We start from the raw sequence: 23,084 nt of genomic DNA, 5'->3' as shown, positions 1-23,084 counted from the left end.
TCACATGTTGGGTTTACTCATCTCTTTGTTCAACATCAGTCTTGAAATGATCTGTATTGATGCTTTTAACTGGGGTTTAGTAATGTTTACTACTACAAGGTGTTCCATTATGGTGCTTACAACAACCTTTCTTCCCACTCTCCAGCTAGTGAGCATTTAGCTATTTGCCATATATTATGAGTATCCTGGTATATGTCTCATGTTGCACACAGAGAAAATTTCAAGGTATATTTTCAGTGCTTTTGGGATACATGCAAATAAAATTGAGTAGTAACACAGACTATTTTCTCAAGTGGTGGTTGTACCAATTTACACTTCTCCATGAAGCAGTTTTTCCCTAAGTCTTCTCATTTTCAGATTTTCTAGCCACTTCCAATATTTTCAGAGTTGTTAAATTTTGCCAACCTAGTGAGTGTGAAATGGCATTTTGTTATTTTAATTTTCCTTGCCTTAGTTACTAATAAGTATCAGCATTGTTGTATGTATTTTCAGGGCAGCTGTGCTTCCACTGTGGAATACACATTCATGTTTCTGCTCATATTCTCACCAATTGTTTTTTCTATTGATTCTCAAGGGATATTTTACATAGTTCCTAAATGGACCATTTGCACTTCTGTGCCTTACAAGTAACTATTTTGTCACTTGCTCATTCACTCTCTTTATATGCTGTATTAATGAGCCAACATTATTAATTTCAGTATAGTCACATTTAACCATCCTACAGTTTGAATTACCTTATTAAATCTTTTCCCTGTCTCATAGCTAAAAAGTTATTCCCTTAGGTTTTATTCTTTCAATTTTGGAGTTTGGTTCGCCATGTCTGTCTAGGCCATTAATACATATGAACTCTCCCTCCACCTTTGGTATTTGTCAGGCAGGGCTCCAATTTCATTTTTTTTTCCCATATGGACAAACAATTGGCCTAGAATCCTTGAAAATTTTGCTCCTCATTATTGTAGGTTACCAGCTCAGTCATACATCACATATTTACTTAGATGTAGGTGTGTGTCTGCTTTGGGGCTCTCTAAAACAGGCTGAATTTCCATCATCATAAAAAAAAAGTAAGTAGAACAATCTGATTTGGGGCAATTTCCTTTACTACCTCAAACCTAGAACTTCTGAGATTGTTCTCAACTTATTTCGCCTCTTTTGGTCACACCTCTGAGTCACTGCTTTTAGTCTTACCTAGGTTTCTAAGACACAAGTTAGTTTAAGTCAGTTGTCTGCTTTAAAACACTAAATTGTTTTATATTGGAACAATATATGGGGAATTTCTTTAAGCTCCCTTAGGCAAACAGTGAACCACTCCAACTTTGAGATTGGCATTAACCTTGAAGGTGGCCCATGATATAACAGAAGCTCAATAGATAATAGTTTCTTTATAGGATTTCACATGGACAATTGTGGGGGGACTCTGTTTCCTGGTGTGTCCACATGTTCTCACATGAGTCAAACGGTCAGAAATGTGTCTATACATTAATGATTATGCAGGTTTCAATTCACTGTTTCACCATTGTTCTAACACATCTTACTAAACCTGTTTTAAAATGTGATCACACAAAAATGTAAATGTTTAAGATAGTCAGACATTCTAGTTCAGTTTGATTTTCCTTGTGCTGTTAAGACTCTGAAAACCCGAAATGACACAACAAAGTCAGGAAGATCTGTTTGGTAACAAATGAATTTTTCCTTGAAGTGATTAGGTGCGCAAGAACATCAATTCGGGAATGCTTTCTTTCATACCTGTCCTATTTTAGCGTCTCTCTGCAGGCTGTTTTGGAAACCAATTACTCCATTAAATTATCTCCAGTTATTCAGTGAGCCAAACCAGCGCGCTCGTCTGGGGCTGTATGAAGTAGTGACAATTAGGAGAGGGAGAGAGGCAGAGGGAGATGGATTTTGTATGTCACCTAAGCGCATTGCAACAATATGCCAGCGTGAGTTTCAAAATGGCCTTAACATATTCCAAACTCAGGGAGTTTCCTTGCTCCCGAGTGGGAGTTGACAGACTGTCTGGCGGCATTAGAAAGAAGCAGAGCAAAGCTGATGTCTATATTGTGTCCTCTAATAACATCCAGCCTTTCTCTTTGCGGCATCCCTCCTCTTGGAAGGAGCCGTCTGTTTGTTGTGAGGTGTGTTGAGTGTGTGTGTGTGTGTGAGAGAGAGAGAGACAGAGAGAGAGAGAGAGCGCCAGATTCTGCCTCCCCTTGGTGCAGGGGGCCTGATTTCCACATCTCATAACCAGGAAAACCAAACGGAAGGGCACTTACTCTCCCAAGGTCACCCCGAAAATGAGTGCTGTGGCCAGGGGTGGGAGGTGGAACAGAACCCAGGCTTCACCGCTCCGGCTTTGTGTAGGGCCCTCAATCATTTTCCTTCCCTTTTGGGAAAAAAAAAAGGTATGGGGGAAGTGAGAGATTAATTAGATTTCCTTTTTCCCGTACCTCCCCTCCCCTTTAGGAAGATGAAAACTCCAGAGGTGCTCTTTCTGCAGTTCTTAAGCAGCACCCCCCACCCCGCTCCAACCCGACTCCATCCACCCCCACCCCCACCCGACACAAAGCGATCTGGGCTTGCTGGGCTCCTGCTGTCCTACCGCCAGCCAGGGAGGTGAGCAGGGCTCCCAACTCAGTCCTCACCTCCAGTGGGTCCGGCTCCTTGGTGCCCAGGCCCCGCCCCCGCCCGCCCTTTCCCCCCACCCCACGGCCTCAGCCGGCCGGCCCCTCTCCCTTCTCCAGGCGGGCGCACCCACCCCAGATGCAGCCTGGCACGGAGCGCAGCCGCCGCAGCAGCAGCACTTTCCACTTGCATTGATTCCCTCCCCGCCCGGCGCAGACTGCTCGCCCGCCAAGCACGGCCCGTGCGCCAGCCCTTGGCAGCCCCAGCGCAGTCGGGCTCCTGGAGGAAACTCCTTGGGAGCGCCCTGTCCGGGGTGCCCTCTGCGCGCTGCAGTGTCTCTCTGCCTGGGAGGAGGAGAGGGGAGGAGAAGGAGAGGGGAGGAGGAGGAGGCGGAGGACGTCTGGTCCCGGCTGGGAGGTGGAGCAGCAGCAGCAGCCTAGGCAGCCACCGCTGCCGCCGGAAAGGGAGAGGCAGGAGCGATTGAGACTTGGAAACCCCAAAGTGTTCGCGACCCTGCACAGCAGGCTCCCTTCCAGCTTCATGGGCAAAGTGTGGAAACAGCAGATGTACCCTCAGTACGCCACCTACTACTACCCCCAGTATCTGCAAGCCAAGGTAAGAGGGCTCCGCAGGGCGGAGGTGCCTGCAGAGGGGCGCCAGGGGCGCTTGGGGTTGGCCGGGAGAGGCGCTGGGCTCCCGGACGCCTCTAGTCGCCCCGGACGGAGTTGATGGAAGGTTGCTAACTATAGCACTGGCCTGGGCTGAGCCATGCTGCGTGGGGCGATTGTGGGGATTCGGTTACAGTGTGAGGGTTTGGGGCTGGGGCGGGGTGTAGGGGAGACCAGACAGGAAAGAGCCACCGTCCCCTTCCTGGCCAAGCATGGGGCAAGGAGGGCCTAGGGGGCCCCGAAGTGGCGCCTCACACTGGGTGCTTACCAGCAGGCAGCCGAGGTTTGGGGCCCACAGCCTTGGGACCCCCTTCCCCGGGCCTCGCCCATGGAACAGTAACTCTCGAATTCCCCCCAGAGCCCGCAGGGCCTCCAGCCCCCTCCCTGATGCCGCTCTACCTCCCGCACGGGGGCTGGGGCTCGAAGTGGCTGGGGGTGGGGGGTGGAGGGGGGTGGAGGAGGAGGAGGGGACCGGGACATTTCCCTGCCCGCCTCCGGCCCTGCGCGCCCGCCCCTCCGCCTCTGATCTTTGTGCGGTGTGGCACTTCACCTGGTTACTGATTTCTACTTTTACGCTTGTGTTTTGGGTAGAAAAGTGGCCAAAGTTCACTCAGCGTTCATTGATGTCCTTTTGAATCTTGTCTGTGGTTGCTCCCCCACCCCCACCCCACCTCAGTAGTGGCAATGGGCAGAGAAAGAAGTGAGTTTGTATTTAGTTTAAAGGAAAAGAAGGGGGAAAGACACTTCTGTGTTTACTACCAATGGATTTGCAATGGTGCTTTTTCAAAAAGTGGCCTGGCTGCACACTTGGGTTTCACTGGCTGATGACATGTAGCCATGCGAATTGCCACTGCGTTTCTGGGGGCCCTGGTAGGCAGCCTATCTAATTTTTCCTTTTTTTCTTTTTTTTTTTTTTAACTATAAAATGTGATGTCTTCTGAACTCATTAAAAACAAACCTGGATCCACGGAATAGTGGTGTGTTTCTGCTTTAAAAGCTTTTGCAGGCAGGCTGTTTGAACGGTTAACATTTAGCAGAGCTCGGGTGCCCTTGGAGCTCACTGAAGAATGAGGTAGGGATGTAGTGTCTGGACTTTCCTGGAGAGATCCTTACCGTGCCCTGCTGGCCAGAGAACCGGGCATGGCTAGGCTAGCCTGGTTCAAATGACTGCTTCAGCCTCGTAGAGCTCCTCCGTCTTCCAGTGTGTGTGTGGTCCATATTGCCATGGACCTGCCACACAGACCTGGTATTTGGCAGTGTAAAAAGGACACTTGTCAGCATCAAGGCCAGAACTGTCCAAGCACTCCAGGGTCTGCGTTTCACTCCCCACACCCCCTCCCTACTTCCTATTTTACTTCTAGGCCCGGGAAAGCTGCAAAAGGGGTGCCAGGCAAGGACAGCCATTATTCATTGCTCTGTGTGTGTGGCTCTCATGGGTTTGTTTTTCCACAACTTGGAGATGCTCGGTTTGAGGGGCAGGGTTTCCGCATCGGATCTCTTAAAAGAAGTTTTGTGACATAATCAATGCTCTACCTTTTAGACGTCTTATATATTTAATGCACTTGTTTGAATTATGCAGCATTGGGTGCCCGAAGGACACCCTATTCAACACTTAACTGAATGAATAATAAATACATACACTCAGGTGAAGAAGGAAAAAAACGTGTTTCTGCAGGCATATTTACCTTGGCAATTTTTATGAACCATTAGTAAGTTAGAAACCAAGTACCTAACATTTAATATAGCTAATGCAATGCCATTTGTTTTTTTTTTTTTTTTCTTCTCCCTGTAAATAATTGAAGAGAGACAAACGGCCAGAGCCTTCTCTGGTAATAAGGATCAGATCCCAGAAAGCTTTAGGGTCCATTTTCTCAAAGTGTTCTTCCTGCATAAGGCATTTAATATTGATTTGTGTTACAGTAAATGATATTCTCAAAACATATTTAGCTATTTCTACTATGAAATCTGAAGTCTTATTACCCTGAGTCTCTTTGTTTTTGAAGAGAGATGCTCATATTCACTTGACCTATATAGCCTGCCATTGAAGTTTGGTAATTAAATCTAAATTTCCTCTTGTACAAGTTTCTTGATGATTGCAATAAAGAACATTGCCTAAAAATGAAACATGATTAGTTGAGAAGATTTTAGCTAGGCAGAGTTTAGAACATGTAACCCGCTTTCTCTCTCCCCACCCCTATTTAAAATTCTCTCCTCTATCTGTTGGAAACAATATAGTGGTGTAGTTTTAAAAGATAGACTTGGTTGATTTGTAGTTAATTTGAAAACAAGTGTTGCCTGATCTGCCTCAAGAGTTAATAGACTTCTTAGAATCTGCCGTCTACCCTGATGATGTTTGTCTGTTTGAACCTTTCTGAATCAGGGGCTAGAAAGCATCACAATGTTTAAAGTACAGTGATGTGTTTACTAGTCTGAGTTGCTTTGAAATTTTTGTCTGGTAGCTCTGTCAAAAACTGAGGAATGGTATCGTTATTCAGAAGCAATATTTGACTTATGATCAAGGAATAGATATGACCTAATTGAATCAGGAAGAAATAAATGGACATGGTTTCTTTTCATCAGAGGAATGGATGATACCAAATAAGGGCTCTTGAAATATGAGTTTGTTCCCATTCTTTAAAAAGTTACATATGCCATACCGTTCATTGTCTGTTAATGATCCAATTGGACTAATTTGCTTTGTAATTCTCCTCTCTCTGCCAAATATGTGTTACTTCTACATTTTCTTAACAGACAAAAAATTACATCGATGTAGCTATGTTAGAACAATTGACCGTTTTGATATGCTTTGTGCTTAAAAGAAAATGGTGTTCCAAAAACTGAACTTGAGGGTGCTTTGGAAGGAAAGGGCTTGGGTGGAAACGAAGGAGGTGATGTAATTTTCAGAATATCTTCCTGTAGGGTAACATAAATTTCAAATAACCTAATTTTACACACTGATGAGATTTCTTTAATTCCCTAGTCATTATCGTCATGTCAAGGCAGGCTCTTTCTATCCCATATGATATTTATTCTGAATTGTACTCTGATGCATCTTTGAAAATATAAGCATATATTGTTTAAAAGACTATCTGGGTTTTAAAATCACATGTTGTATCGTGAAAATTTAAATTCTGGTAATCTAACATTTTAACTTGAAGATTTGTAAGTACATGTTTCAACCCGTGGCTGTAGTAATTTCACTTTTTGTAAAGACAATCTTTCAATCATGGTTTATTTGTTAAATGATGCTTTGTGGAAATTGAAATACTTACTCCATTTCTGTTTTTAAAAAAAATTAATAAGTAGCTAAATATCTTGTACCAACTGAAAGAAGATGGACACAATTGTAATCTTTATCATAGATTTCTAAAATTTATCTGTAGAAAGCCAACACTTGATTTTTAAGTTTTTCTTTATATAATAACATTGTGTCTATCCTAGGGAAAAGCTTTTTTTTTCTAAAACAGTGATTTTAGGCCATTTTTGTATATATGTATGGCAAAGAACAAATCTGAACATAGTTTCAAAATCTGAAATAATGATGAATGGTTTAATTTGGGATTCCATTAATAACGGATACAAGAACAAAATTTTTTGTGAATTGAACTTTTGCATGTCTCTTACTTAATTGTAGCCAGATGAATATTGTGTTGTACACTCTGCTTCTCCAGAAATTAGGAGTCCTGGTGTCATACATGCAGCTGCTGAGCGTAATGTGGTAGACGGGATACAAAGACATAGGGTGCTTTGTATCTTAGGAGAAGAAAAATTGGCTACAATCTATCAGTTTAGTAATGCAAGATCTTGCACCAATGAATGAGTCTTATTTCTTTTAGTGAGTGTGATGTGACTGGAAGAGGTATGGGAAGATTTAAGGTTATATAAATGTTGAAATGAAGATTCTCTATCTCTTACCTGTTAGCCCTGCTAGCCCCCTTCCTTTTAGATTTCTCACAACACTGTTACTGGGTATACTACTTTTTCTATGTTAGCTGTCAAATGTTAAGGTCCTCTAAGGGAACAGTAGAGGTAAGTGACAAAAAGTAGGAAAGTACTCAATCTTTTTCTTATCAGAAAACCCAGATACACCATACATTTTTAGCACTCTTGACCTTTGACTTAAATTTAAATCTGAGCAATTTCCATGAAATAAACTTCCAAGGATTAACTTTACTGATGCAGTGCTTTGAATTTTGCTTAATGGGTTATTGAAACTATCAAGTTAACCCAGCTTACTTTGTGAATACAGAAAAATGTTACTGTGGCTCTTTTATTTAAAAGACAGAAGAATCTCCTCCATCCCCTCTTTTTTTTTTAAGATTTATTTATTTTTATTGGAAAGTCAGATATCAAAGAGAGAGAAAATAATCTTCAGTCTGCTGATTTCACTCCCCAAGTAGCCACAACAGCCTGAGCTGAGCTGGCTCAAAGCCAGGCGCTTCTTCTGGGTCTCTCACATGAGTTAGGGGACCCAGGGGCAGTCCTCCACTGCTTTCCTTGGCCACAAGCAGGGAGCTGTAAGGGAAGTGGAGCAACCAGGACATGAACTGGCACCCACATGGGATCCTGATGCATCCAAGGTGAGGACTTCAGCCACTAGACCACTGCACCACCCGCATTACCCACACCACCCACATCACCCATCCCACCCGTTCCCCCCTACCCACCAACCTTGTTAACTGAAGAGGAACTTACCAGAAAAGGGATTCACTTATATTTTTCCTGATTCTGTTTAACTAGTAAAAGGCACATGAGAAGCTTCCAGAATGGAAGGATAAGTGTTCAGTAAAACTGACACTTTTTGATAAAGTTTGAAAAAACTGACTCATTGTTGATAAAGGTGGGGAATTTCTTCTCTAGTTTGTTTTTTATTGGGTCTCAGTTAAGAAATGTTTATTTTTTCCAGGCATTTTCTCAGGACCCCACTGTATGCTCTCTGCAAAGAATGTCAACACTTCCTTAGTTTCTTGCTATCAAGTATATATCCCAGTATATTAGGTATTAAATAAAGGTTTCTTTAGGAACTGTTATCATTCAGAAAGAAAAATGCATGCAGGAATTTTTTAAATTAGAAAAAAATTGGTAGGCCAAAATCTACAAATGTACCAATCTATCCTTATTTTAAAGTGAAATTTCAATATAGTTTGATTTGTGTTTTTTATTTATTCCTAAAATGAAACTTTCAGGTGTTTCATGGAGTAAAAAAAAATCTAATAAAAATCACATACCCATTGGCTAATGATTACTTGCATAGAATGAAAGTGATTTTTTTTTGCATGATCTTTTTTTTAAGACTTTGGATGCCCCAAGGTTGGCACTGTGGCCCAGGGGCTAAACATCAGCTTGCCGCAACCTGTTATCTATCACAGGGCTGATCTGAATCTCAGATGCTCTGCCTCTGTTCTGACTCCCTGCTAATATTCCTGAGAAGGCAGTAGAAGATGACCCAAGAACTTGGGCCCTTACTTCCATTGTGGAAAACACAGATGGAGATCCTGGCTCCTGGCTCCCTACCCTGGCTGTTGCAGTTATTGGGGAGTGAAACAGAGGATGGAAGATCTCTGTCTTTCCCTCTTTTAAATAAACAAGCAAATAAATCTTAGGGGAAAGAAACAGAATGTAGATGCCAGAGAACGTCTCCCAGTGGTAGCTTGAGGGGAAATATGTCCTAGTGAATTGGTGACATGGCAGGTACAGGCCCCATCATATCCTACCCCAATCAACCAACACTGTTCAAACTTGTCCTGCTTAATTTTCAAGAAAACCCCCTCTACTAGGTATGTTCTACCATATTTCACATATATTCTACCATATTTAATAGATAATAACTAAAATATAAACTAGGGTTGAGGTGTTAAATAGTATAGCTCTCTTTCAATTGCTGACTATTTTATAATGTTACACATGCCATTTGACCACCTGACTATTAAATTGGTAAAAATACGCTTTGTAACACATTCCTTGGGATATTATAAGAAAAAAAAGCAGGGGTATATCAAGTTGCTCTTAAGTGGAAGGGTTTTATTCAATTTAAAATAGTGTATGTTTTAAAAATATGGTAATGATATGTTAGTTACTTACATGCAACACCATAATTTTTGGTAAAAAATCAAACCAGATACCCAAGATGTGGACGTTTGACTTGAGGATGTTATGTGGGATGACTTTCAATCTTCTGGTTTCTGTGCTGTATCATTTTCATGGCTAAAGTAATAAAACCTGCTGGCCCTTGGCTGTACCTCATGAGTGGAGGCACTTGGACGAGAGAGGTTTACCACTGGGAGTTTGGTCAGATGACATACATAGCAAAATGTCTTCTTTGGACCATGTGTGTGGAACACAGATGCACATTTGGTAATAGAATCCAAACATTTCTCAATCTGACACATAGGCGGACCACAAAGATTATAAAGTGGCTGGTGACAGCTAAGCCAACAATAAGCAGAACATATATCTCCCATAATCTAATCTGTTATTTGTGCTTAATGCATCTAGTCTCTTTAACATAATTATATGAATATTTTAATTTTTCAAACAAGCACTGGAAAACAAGCATGCCAAGATGATGAGAGAAATAAAGCAAAAGGAAAGGGCAAAAATCAACATCTCGACCTCCTGGGGGAGAAAATGTATAATGCTGAGCATGGCTGCTTTCTTGCATTGTTGCTCAGTGAATTCTTAAATGGAAGCATCTGTTGTCTTAGAAGATGGAGGGTATGTTATAGTTTTCTGGATGATGGGTATGTCTGAGGAGAACTCAGATGCTAACATGAGCAATTACCTTGCTTCTAAACTTGGCACTGCAAGCATACAAAAATCTACACCCAATAGGAAGGAGACTTTGCACAATGGCAGTCACATCTGTATTCTGGAATTAGGTTAAATGTAAGCTGGAAGCTTGTTGAAAAATTGCTGAGATCCATAAAGGGCTAAAACATTCGCTAATCAATCCTGTTAAACAGTGATGCCGATACGCCATTCTCTGCACTTGACGTTGGGAAAGGTTAATATGATTCCCATTCTTCAGAGCGTCACAGATAAGCAGGGAAGACAGTACACACAGTATGAGAAATCAACAGAGTATACCGAGGAAATAGTATACTCACGAAAGCAGCGTAACAGCCAAAGGTCTGCATGACAGGAGATGCACCAAGATATGTGAGTGGGATTAAAAACTGCTGTGCATTTGGGCAGAAAAAGTGCTAAAGAAGCTATTACAAACCTTAGAATTTTAGAAGAAAATCTGATTTTTAAAAAATTTTTAAAAATTTGAATTAGTTTTTAATAGGTTCAGATAGTTTGTAGATACAATTCTAATGTAATGATACTCACTCCTTCCCTTTCCCACCTTCCCAGACAGCATTTATGTTTCTGAGTCTGGCTTATTTTATTCAACATGATTTATTCCAGTGGCATCATTTTGCTGCGAATGGTTGACTTTCATTCTTATTCTTATTCTTATTCATTATTTGTAGCTGAATAATAATCCATTGTATTAATATATATATATATATATATATATATATATATATATATATATATATATACCACATTTTCTTTATTCATTCATCTGATGATGGGTACCTTGATTGATTCCATAGAACATGAACATGTCTTTGATACAACATGTTCATGTCTTTATGGAACCTACCCCATAGTGGGATTGCAAGTCTGGTTTTTTTAAGATATCTCCATGCTGTTTTCCACAGTGGCTACACTGATTTAAATCCCTATTAACAGTGTATATAAGAGTTTTCCCTTCCTCCCTGTCCTTGCCAGCATTTTCTTACTCTGTCTTTTTGGTTTTAGCCATTTTGAGAAGGATGAAGTGATATCACTTTGTAGTTTTGATTTGCATTTCCCTGATGGCTAGTGATAGCAGGTATTTTGTCATATATTTTTACCATTTAAATTTCTTTGTTTGAGAACTATCCATGGGAGAAATCTGGTTTTAAATAAAAGAGTGAACATTTCTTGAGTTGATAGTCAGCATTGTTTTGTGTATCTTTTGTACTATAATCCTTTTAAGGCAACTTGGAATTTTAAAGGAATAACAGTTTTGTAGTTTGCTATGTTGTGTCTTCACCTTAAAATTTCATGTTCAGGTGCTTCATTTTACTTTGTCATTTTTTCAGTTTTATGCTTATAAATGTGCTATTAAGGCAAGCTCTTAGGGTTCTAACAGGCTTATAATGTAATCCTCAAATGATGACATAATGGTTATCCAGAAATGTTATTCCTACTGTTTTGAACCATTTAGAATAATGTTTATTTCTCATAATTCATTAGTCTTGCTAACAGAAAAGGAGAAAAAGAAAGTTTGGGGTATTGTAATTCTGTTGATTAGATCATTGCCTGCAATCTATGCATTAATAATGTGTCTAATGTGAGCTGGTGTTTCTTCAGAAAACGAAATTTTAAAAAATTATTTGTGATCTTCTGTGGATAGCTCATTATCTAACCAAATCAAGCCCTAATTCCTGTAAGATAAACAGTTATTGACGTCTGCAGATGGAGCCAAGTGCTTTAGGAGCTGTGTTGTCCTCCACTTGGCCTCGGTATGTAACCCTGAATCCATCTCTCAACCTGCCTGGCAACAAACACATGCTGTGCACTTGAGAGCCAGGTCCCTGCTAAAGAGGACTTCAGGAAGAGGGTTTGTGTGGCTAAACAAGGGCATTTCAAAGATCTCAGAAATATTTTTCCCTGATCCTGAGGGGAAAATGCATCATCTTAGCTCTGCAAAGTGTGGGCTCATTTCACAAAATGCTGGCCATGTTGCTCTATGAGTTGAAAAACTGCATACTTAGAATGGCAGAAGGGGATGCACTGTGCCCTAAGCTTGTGGCATGGAAAAATCCAAGTTGCCAAAAAGTGTTTTGTAAGTTTACACCTACATTACCCCCAAGTAACACTGCTATTTCTTCATTAAATACTTGTCAAACATGATGATTTTAAGTTACAGTTGCGAACTTATTTGTACTTAAGAACCTGTAAACCTCCATTGACTCACAGAATTGCAAGAAATATTTTCACAACTTTGATGCAATTTCAAACATTTATTTTGCAAGAATAGGAAATTTTATTAGAAATTTGTAACACAATCAGTTTTACTGTTGTCTTCAAAAACAATTTGGGTTCATTACTAAATAAGTTTCTGATAAATGCAGACATTTATAAAATAAAAAATCCACCAGAAATTTATTTTCAAGTCATTCCCTGGCTTACTACCAAGGGCCTATCTGCCTTCTACCAAGCACAGCTCTGATTAACTTTAGTGTTTTGAAATGGAATTATGTGTATTTAAAAAAAAAACATGCCTAATCTCAATCTCTTTTTAGGCTTTTCTCTGCAGGCTCACCTGCATACTTCTACTTAAAAACCATAACTGAACATGGAAAGAATTGGCTACTAGATTCTTTCCTTGTGTTATATGCAGTTCGCTCCACAGTTGGGGGTGCATTGACACAAAAGTGATTTATGTTTACAACAAATTTTATTTCACACAGCTCACTTCTTAGTTGTTTATTTAAAGCCTGCAACTCATTTTTGTATATAAATTTGTTCTACTTAGTGGAAGGGTCTCTAACAACCTGTAAGAATCAATGAAAAAAATTAACCTAATTTATAATTCACATATATATTTTAATCCTTCCACAAATCTAACACAGCTACTGGACCATGCCCTCTGGAACATAGACTGAATATTCAGAGTTGGGACCTACCTTTGCCTTTTAATTTACTTTCATTCATTTGAAAGTAACATGGATACACATACTCTTAGAGAGACTGATCCTCTATCTGCGAGCTCACTCCCAAAATGCCTGCAACATTCAGTCAGGCTAGGCCAGTCAAGAGCCAGGGACTCCATCTTGGTCTTCCTTGATGGTGGCAGGGACTCAAGTACTTAAGCTGGTAGCTGCTATCTCCCATGAAGTAGGATCTCTGGCATCTCTACCTTCTTTTTTTTTTTTTTTTTAACATTTATTTATTTTTATTGGAAAGCCAGATCTACAGAGATAAGGGGAGACAGAGGCACAAAGCCCTTCCATCTGCTGATTTACTCCCCATGTGGCTATAACAGCCAGAGCTGAGCTGATTCGAAGCCAGGAGCCAGGAGCTTCCCCCACATCTCCCACCTGGGTGCAGGGTCTCAAGGCCTTGCGCCATCTTCCACAGGCCACAGACAGGGAGCTGGATGGAAAATGGAGCAGCCAATACACGAACCAGTGCTCATATGAGATGCTGGTGCTTAAAAAGGGAGGATCAGCAATGGAGCCATTGTGCTAGGCACTCTCTTCCTTCTTTAAAGGAGTGGTAAGGCAGGCAGTCCTTGCAGTCCTTACATAGGGATTTGAGCTTTTAGGGCCGAGGAAGGAATTTCCAGAGATGGAACGCCTGGACACCACATGCCTCAGGGATTAGCAAAACCTGGAGTTGTTGGCATTGGAGCTTCCATCTGGGGTCAGACCCTGAAGCTCTCCTTGCTCCTGGACAAACTCCCACTCAGCTGCTCCTCATTGCTGGTCTCAGCAATAACCACCACTTATTCTTCCCCCGTCCTCCTCATTCCCATTAAAATTGCTTTTTAGCAGCCTGGTGGTTGCTTGGAGTCCATTTCTTACTACACTCAGCAGTGGCTGCATTATTATAGCCTCACAGCTTTTCCTTCCTCTTCTCTAGCCCTGAATGAGGCTGGAATAGGAAAACAAAGAGACACAAAGGGGAAATGTCTCATTTCATCACTCTCCTTGGACTGACCAGTCCACTGATGTTTGTATCGGGTAAGGGAAACCCTCCTTGACATCCTGTTTGTGGCTTGCCTTTGCTTTCACCTGGAAGCTTTGGGAGGACTCCGCCTGTCAAGGGCATGTTGTCAGTCCTACCCTGGCTGCTAGAGAATGGCTCAGCCCTTGAAACCAGCCCCGCCCCTCCTTTGTTTTCCTGGAGGGTGGTTCAGAAGGCACTGGCTGAAGAGCAAGGCCCAACTGTAAAGTGGTGGTGACTGCTGGTAAAGTGCGTGCTCCTGTCCAGCCAGAGTGTGGGCGGCTGGAAAGTGTTAGCAAACACTGTCTCCCTTCTCCCTACTCCTGCTCCTAGCATTTCTTCCTGTGCCAAGAGTTGAGCTGGTTTGGACCTAACCTCTGTTTTTTATTTTGTTTTTTTCCCAGCTATGTAGTCCATTCATGAGGGACGCGTTACATAAAAGCTACTTTCACTTCATCTGCTCCAATCAGGGACCAAGTGTATCTGACTTCATGTAGTTAAAAAAAAAAAGTCCACTAACTCTTTTGTAAAACAGTATTTATTTACGAATAAGAGACAGGTGGAGAGAGCACAGTGATCTGCTGGCTCACTTCTCAAATGTTTGCAACATCCAGAACTGGGCGAGGCCGAGGTGGGTGGCAGGAGAACCCAACCCAGGTCTCCCAGGTGGACAGCCAAAACCAGATTCATGACTTGAATCTCCACCTGCTGCTTCCCAGGCTCTGCAGTGGTGGGAAACTGTAGTCAAATCCATTGCATCGTAACTGCCAGGCCAAATGCCTGCCCCTTTACTTGCTGCTACAGATTCTGATTAAAAAATTTGCTAACTACAGTTACTCCTTTGAGTTGAATTTTGTCTTCTGATTCCTTACCCAATTTTATAGGAAATTTTAAATAAAATTTTATTTGGTAATGTTTAAGTGTGTTATAGAAGCACAGACATGATATAATACTTTGAACGAAAGAATATAATTAGCATCATAGAAACTATTTTGATGATAAATGTATATTCCTAATGAGATTAGAACTTCAATATGATGTAGTCCAATGCCAAACTGTTTATATTTCTTTCCGAAAATTTAAAATCACATATACTGTATTTCTCACTTGTGAATATTTCACCAGAGTTTTCTTCATTTGAAGTACTCATAAAAGAGATATATTCTTTTCTCATTTCCACTAGACTAAAAATGATATGATTTAACACGGCAATGGTCTGTTCAAGTTTAATTTTAACGGCAGAAATCGTCGACATTGAGTTAAATTGTTTTTTAAAAACAGTAATTTTTTTTTACATTATGAATAATACTTGAAATGACAGTGAGTGATACCTGGTGCTCTTTGCTACCCTCTGTCACTGTCAGAAAATTCAAATTTGTGTTTCATCAGTACAGGATGTTCTTCAGTGCACATCCTTTGAGCCTTCACAATTTGATTTGACTGTGTGGTCTGACGATAGCATGTTCAGATAAGTACATTGTGATAGTAATCTCTGTGTCTGGGCCCTAATGAACATCTGCTTTCTAGGGCACCACGCTGCACCTTCCTGTATTTTCTCTTCCTTTGCTTCTTGGATTTCAGTCTTTCAAATCCTACATGCAGAGTCCTTTCTGTTTGTTTTTAGTATGTAAATGATACTGTCTCCCCTCTTTTTTTTCCAGGGGAGGAAAGCTAGATTTTAAAATATGAATAAATGTGCTGAGACTGTAAAAGGAGTCTGCAGGAAAGCACACAGCTATGTATCTTCTCTGAACAATTCAGACACATGAAACTAAAATCATTCAATTTGGGTCATATAGATGGAACTACCTGACTTATGTAATTAAATACATTCAACGCCTACTGAACAGGCATTGTATTGGATCCTGAAAGTTGCCGTCATATAATTATAGGCATAGTTGGTGCCATCATGGAGGATAATGGGATTATTTAACTTGTTTGTTTAAAAAATTTACATTGAGGTAGAAAATACATTTGGGATAGTGTAACAAATTTAAATGTGTGAGTTGATACACTCATATGAGAGCCACCCAAGTAGAAATATAAAACATTTCCAGCACCCAGAAACCATCCTGAGATAACTACTAATTTTCGTCTTTATAGACTGGTTTTGCTTCATATACGTCATAAGAATGAAGCCATATTGTGTGTATCTTTTTTGTGTCTGAGCTTTTCTGCTCATCATTATTTTGATTTGATTCACTGATGTGATCAGTTACTGATTCTTTTTTTAATGCTGTGTAGCATTACATCACAAAATAAAGTTTGTTTATGTGTTCTGTTATTAGTGAGCATTTAGATTATTCAATTTTGAGCTATAATGAATGAAATTGCCGCGATTATTTTTGCCTGTGTCATGTATTCATTATGTGCTGTTGCTCCTAAAAGAGCATTTGGTAGGTTTTGGAATATGTATTTGTTCACCCTGGGTAGGTATTGCTATTTTTTTACTCTTACTGGCAAAGAATGAGAAATCTAATTGCTCTGCATTCTCACTAGCACCCGTATTGTCAGTCTTTAACTTAGCCCTTCTGGTGAGTGGCATCTCATTATGATTTTAATTTGCATTTTCCTGATGATTAATGATGCTGAGCACTTTTCCATGCTTTTGTTGGCCAGTTGGATATCCTCTTGTGAAATCTCCTTTAAGGTTTTTGCTTGCTTTTTAAAAGTAACAATTTTAATAGCATACTTCACATACAACACAACTTTTTGATCACTTTAAATTTCTAAGTTTTAAAATACATTCTGGATATAGTCATTCATCAGACATAAGTATGAGAATATCTTCTTCTAACATTCATTTTCTTCCTTCCATCATCTGACTTACCTATGCTTTAATATAGAAGTTGTTCATAAAGTCCAATTTACTAATCTTTCATGATTTTGCTTTTGGTATGTCTTTAGGAAATCTTTTTTTAAAGTCATGACACTTCTTTGTGGTTCCTACTAGAAGCTGCATTTTATCTTTCACATTTAGGTCTGTGATCATTTCTAATTAATCTTTGAATCTTGTGTGGATAGGCTTGTGTGGATAGGGCCAAGATTTGTTTTAGGTTGCAGTGCCATTTGATGAGAAAACATTCCCCCTGCCCCCTTTGTTTTTCAGCATTTCCTTTGTGCTTACCCAGGTGGCCATACATGTGTGTGTGAGTGTGTGTGTGTGTGTGTGTGTGTCTTTCTTTGGTTTTCATATATCCTTGTACCCATGCTGTACTGTCTTACAATAGAAATGCAGAGAGTGTACATACTCCATGATGGTCTTAATTATTGTAGGGCCTTTGTGTTGCATTGTGTATCAGCTTGTGAACTTCCATTCAGAAGAAATCTCATAGCATTTTTATTAGGATGCTATTAAATTTGTCTATCAATTTTGAAAGAATTAATAACACTGATGCCTTTGCTAAATTGTAAATGTGGCTTGTGTATCTCATTTATTTGTGAGATTACCACTTTTAAGTATTAATAAAAATAGCAGCAAGTTCGTTTTGCAAAGACTTGTTTGTTAAATATGTGCAATAGTTTCTTCATGACAACAGAAACTCTAAGAGAATACTTCTATTGAAGAGAGAATATTTATTATCAGAGATCAAAATTATTTGTAAAAAGTAGCTTGCCAATGGGATTTACCCTTTAATAACAGATGACATTCTTTTTGACTTTTCTTTAATATGTCTCAAAATATGACTTTTTTTCTGCATTTGCAACTGTGTTTGTATGATGTTCCTAAACTTTGTAATAAATGGGAGTGTGTTGGTGTGGAGAATTTGCCAACATCCTGTGTGGCTTATAGATATACCCTGATACTATGAAGACAAAGATTGGGAATTACTGCTCAGGTACTGACTTCTAAGCAGTGGAACATGTCACTCCATGGCTTGCAGCTCCTCCAGACATTTTTTCAGATGTTCTAAAAACCTGTTATGGTTTTTTCTTTCATTCTTTATGCTTAAGGTTTTGAATGTTCATTATTGTCATATTCAGCCAGCCAACAATAACTACATTTAACCTTCAAAGCTTATTAGTTCTGGCTAAGTTTGCCCTGATGAGTAGGAGGTTTAATAGATGACTTCGGAAGTTCCTTTCAACTCTCAATGTTATGATTCTTGGAATCTGTAACATCCAAGCCTCACCACAGGTTAGAATGAGAAGGGACTTTCAGATCCTCTGGTCCAAGCTTCTTGGATGAGGAAGCCTAGCCAGAGTGAAGAGACGGAGGGGATGCACTGGAGTTGGGGAACGGGAGCAGGAGGGCTAGAGTTAGGGTAGCCAGAACCTAAACTTCCATAACTGTGCAGTGATCTGTAGAGGAGCTGGGGAACCACACAGGAACCTCACCAAACATCCCAGGAAAATGATCGCAGAGGTGGGATATGGTGTGAAGGGGCCACTGTCAGCATCTGCTCTCAGATCTGGAGTGGCTTGTGGTCACTCTGAGATCACCCAGCAGGAATGGCCAGCCGGGCCTCTGTGCTCCAGGCACTGGCGTGACTGCTTCCTCCAGTTTGCCAGAACTGTGTCCAAAGCTCACTTTGCTTTGCTGTCATATTTCTAATCGGAAACAGATCAGCTGGATGGGCCAACAGCGAGGCCCTGTGTATCCTTTTTGGCTCCTGGGCAATTCATGGCCTTTTTCTGTTTCTGAATTCTTCCTTTACACATTCCTTATTTAGGCCATCTGTTTTTTAAGTCCAGAGCCTAGGGTCAAAGCCCTCTCATTTCTTCAGCATGCTCGGAGCTTTATAACACTACTTAGTTCACCCAGAATTGCCCCCTATCTTGCCCTCATTACCTGTTGTTACCTGTTTGTTCAACAACAATCACAACAAGACAACAACAAAAACTAGCTTGGCTATCATTACATTAAACAGGTGCCCTGTTTGTTGACGTCAGCCCATTTGTTCTTGACCTTGATGGAAACTACCTTCTGCTTAGGACACACCACTTTTACAAGCTTCTGTTTTCTCTGAACTATTTGACCAGGGTTGGAGTTGGCAGATTGGCAGACTTTGGCACTCATCATCCGATTAGGCTTAAGAAACTCTGTGTTAGTCAATTATGTGGATAACCTCATAAAAACAAAGTACACAGTAGGTAGTCGCAAGAAGTGCCTTGTGCCATTTGGGCATAGCTTGTGCTGTTTGTATCATGTGTTTGTTAAGTATACCAGCCGAAAATGTCAAGACTGGCTGCCACACACTAGGGAAATCGACCATGGGGAATGTTGAGATGTATTAATAAGCAAACAAGAAAGTGATTATTTTCAACAATTTGCAGGTAAATTCAACAGTGAAAATGCTCCCTTAATTCATTTACAAAACAAAACAAAACAAAAAAGATAATTACTGGTTGCAAACTCTTTGATAAAAGGTATAATTTAGAGTTAAGCAACCAGGACTAGAGTTAAGCCTCTGAGAGGCATGGTCTATTAAAAATTAATTAGATATTAATGAAAATGATTTATAAAATATCAGCTGATGCACATTGCAAAGCATTTTATTATACTTTATATATGTTTAACTTAGAATGATTATATACTTAAGTGAAAGCAAGGTACAACCTTAGCTAGATTTGTTTCCTTTTTGTTTACTTCTCATTGTTTCAACTGTGCTCTACCCTGGTTAGTATGAAGTGTTTTTTTGTTTTGTTTTGTTTTGTTTTTTCAAAAATGTCTGTGACCGTAACTGGAAGCTGCAAGATAAATACACAGAAAGAACTGACAGGAAGGACTGTGGGCGATTTACAATTATGTTATCTATAGGAAAACCAAGTTGTGTGTGGACCATTATTACTTGACAGATGTCACAGGGTGGCTTCCAGGGACGTGCTATGTGTAAAGGATGGAATGAACCATGCATTCGTAGACCATTCAGATACTTTTTAGAGAGTAATTGACTGCTTGGGCTAAAAGATTTTTTTGGCTGGAATCAAAAGACTCAACATATTGAGCCACAATATTTTGCTTTTAATAATATTCTTACTAAAATAAGCTGGTCTGAATCTCTCTCCAAACACAGCAGTAGCTTTGCATTTGAATTTCCCTTATTTAATTAATTTCCAACAGTTTCAGATGGGTGTTTGATACTGTAGAAGGTCATGGAGGGTGTATGTTTTCTGTAGATTAGAAATGTACATACTGAGCCAGAGAGATTTACATTCCAAAAGGAAAGAGAAGGTTTAGTTAAGCAGATGAAGAATTGTTACCCTAGAAATACAGGAAATTTCCTTTTGATCGAGTTTATTTAGATAAATGGGAAGTTTCCTGTTTTATTACCTTTCACCTAACTTTCTCAACATTTTCAAGAAAACACAGACAAACTGAGGCAGATCCATTCAGTTCTGTGTTGGTTGTCCTCATCAGCAGCATGTAAAATCTCATTCTTAGGATGTTTAAAAAATGGAGACATTACAGTTTACTAATTTGATTTTTCTTTTTCTTATTATATTTTACCTTTCACTAAGTGGCATTTCATTTAGACTGCAGTGCACAATAAATTTACATCTAGTATTAGTGAGTCAAGGCCTGAGAAAGTTAGAAAATACCAAGAAAGAAAAAACACAGTATGAGATTACAGGTTGGTTCAGTGATGGTTTCACACAGTGGGCTGTGCAGTAACTTGTGTACTGATGATCCTCCATCCCAAGTGCATAGGACCCTGAAAGATGGGGCATATAGATTGCTGAGTTTCTTGCCTGTTGGAATCGTTGGTACATAGTGGGCACTTGAATGTTTATTATTAGATTGAATTCCTATCTTTTGTTTGCTAACATGAGGCAGAGAAATGTGAAGCACAGATAGAATTTTATTTTTTTTTAGGAAGGCAGTGCATCAAGCTTCAAGTACATAAATGATGAGCATTAAAATGTGCCTTTGGTCTAAATTACCGAAGTAATGTTCTCAATCATGAGCTTTACAATTGGAGTTGATAGTAGCATCATTAAGGGCAATCACTACTATTAAGCTGGTTTGCATTTCATGAAGTGCAAAAACAAAATGTTCAATGACTATCTTATTTAAATATAGTAAATAGAATGCGTGTAGATATAATAGGTTCATTCAGATAAAAATCTCTACTCTGTTACTATACTGTTTACAATGGATGTGGGGAAGGCATTATAAAGGGAAGGTAATAAAATTTAAAAATCAAAATATAGGCTTCATCTCTAAAGATTGTTTCTTACAATTAGCTGGAGTTAACATTGGCCCTGTCATTGTGTTGGGCAAGAATACAGGCGTTGAGGAGGTGGCTGAGTTGGCATTCTGATGGCAAACACATGGTATGCTCAAACTTGGTATTCACGGAATGTTTACTAAACAAAAATGTTTATGAATGTGGTGGCAGGACTTGGAGAAACTGAAAATAGATACAGATTCTTTGGCCAGTTGAAGCTGGTCCCCTTCTGTGCAGAGTCTGAAGGACCAGAGGGTAGGAGCAGTTCCCAGACCCAGAGCAGTGGCTCTGGGAAGAGGCTGCCCGCTAGGGGTGCTGACCCCTCTACCACAGGGCCTGTAGCTGGCGCCCAGGGAAGCTGGAGAAAGGGATTCATACATTGGCAAGGCATGGCTCAGCCTCCCAGGGCAGCAGATTGGACAAATGAGGTGGAGGGGCACGTTTTATATATTTTTGAATACATAAGTGGCTGATCACTTTTTTTTAAAGAGTAGTTTTCTTTCTTTCAGTTAATAGAACTTTAAATTTCCCTTCTTTAAAATTAGCTAATGTTATTTGAGTGAATAAGCAAGTGGCATCTAGTGAGTGGTACAATTGATAACACCTGACTTTTAAGAAAATTACTGGAGGGGTACCTTGCTTTCCATAGACATAAATAGCTAAAAGAACTAACCCAGTGTTCTTTGAAGTGGCGTAGTAAAAGAATCCAAAGCACATTCCGAGTGGGCCTGGACACTTACTCTCTAAGGTAGGCCTGTGTTGCTACTCTCAGTAGAACTTTCTGCGGTGATGGAAATGTTCTGAATCTGCCCTGGCTGAATTGGTGGTCACTGACCCCCATGGGGCTATTAGGCACTTGAAATTTGGCTACTGCAGCCAAAAAAGTGAACTTGTGACTTACAGCTGCCTGTGACTAGAGGCTTTCATAGTAGGCAGTAAAACTTAAGTGAATATGTACCTTCAAAATTGATTTTTTTATTCGTCTATTTCAAAATAAGACATTAGATCTTACAGTTTTGGATTTTCATATTGCTGCTCAGCTAATGCTAGGGACCAGCATGCAAAGGTAAACAATATCAAAAGAGGCTAAGGTAGAGCAGGTTTAAGGCTTGGCTAACAAAAGCAAAGCAAAAACATGTAAGAACTCTTCTGTGTTTTATAGTATCTGCTTTAGAAAGGTAGATCATATGTATCTCTTTAGACTGAATTTTGGTGAAAATAGACCACGAGGCCTAGATATCATTATAGGAAATTACAATTAATTTATTTTTATGATACTATTTTGGTTTGGTGGTCCTTAGTTCCCACCCTTTTTACTTCTAAATATAGATAGTTGATTGCCAAGAAGATAGAGTGTAAAGGTAAGGAATCTATATACACAACTAGATGAAAAAAATGAATGATTATGTGTTGCGAGTATATTTAAGATTTTCATATTTCATGCCATTTTTTTCCTGGGATTTCTTAAGATCTATAGATCTGTATATGTTCATACATGATTTAATGACATTAAATAATTCACATTGTAATACAGCTATTACCATTCGAGAATTTTTTTTTCATAAATTCATATGAGAGACAGAGAGATACAGAGAGGAGGAGATATAGAACCAGAGACAAAAGCTTTCATCCTCTAGTCTACTGCCCGGATGCCCGCAATATCTATGGCTAAAGCCAGGGGCCTGGAATGCACCCCAGCCCTCCCGGGGACGCGACTGCTGTTGCTGCCTCCCAGTCCCTACATTCGTTGGAATCAGGAGCCTGAGTTGGGAGATAAACACAGATACTCCAGTGCTAGATGCGTGTATGCTCACTATTAGGCAAAATGACTGCTGCCCGTATGGGTTCCTGTTTGAAT

At 39.9% G+C, this 23,084-nt stretch overlaps 1 protein-coding gene across 2 annotated transcripts in view; it reads left to right on the top strand.

The window, feature by feature from the left end:
* Positions 1 to 2,755: 2,755 nt before the first annotated feature.
* RBMS1 (RNA binding motif single stranded interacting protein 1) overlaps positions 2,756 to 23,084 on the top strand; it is a 227,179-nt gene continuing 206,850 nt past the window's right edge. The window contains exon 1 of one of the 2 annotated variants that reach the window (XM_004577132.3): positions 2,756 to 3,234. In XM_004577132.3, coding sequence (XP_004577189.1) covers positions 3,160 to 3,234 — 75 coding nt within the window. In that variant the 5' untranslated portion in view covers positions 2,756 to 3,159. The remainder of the gene's footprint in view (positions 3,235 to 23,084) is intronic. The other variant, XM_004577131.3, reaches the window with a different exon arrangement.

Source organism: Ochotona princeps, chromosome 5 (genome assembly GCF_030435755.1).
Source record: "Ochotona princeps isolate mOchPri1 chromosome 5, mOchPri1.hap1, whole genome shotgun sequence".
In the NCBI taxonomy this organism is placed as follows: Eukaryota; Metazoa; Chordata; class Mammalia; order Lagomorpha; family Ochotonidae; genus Ochotona; species Ochotona princeps.
This window is presented reverse-complemented; position numbering and strand designations above follow the sequence as displayed.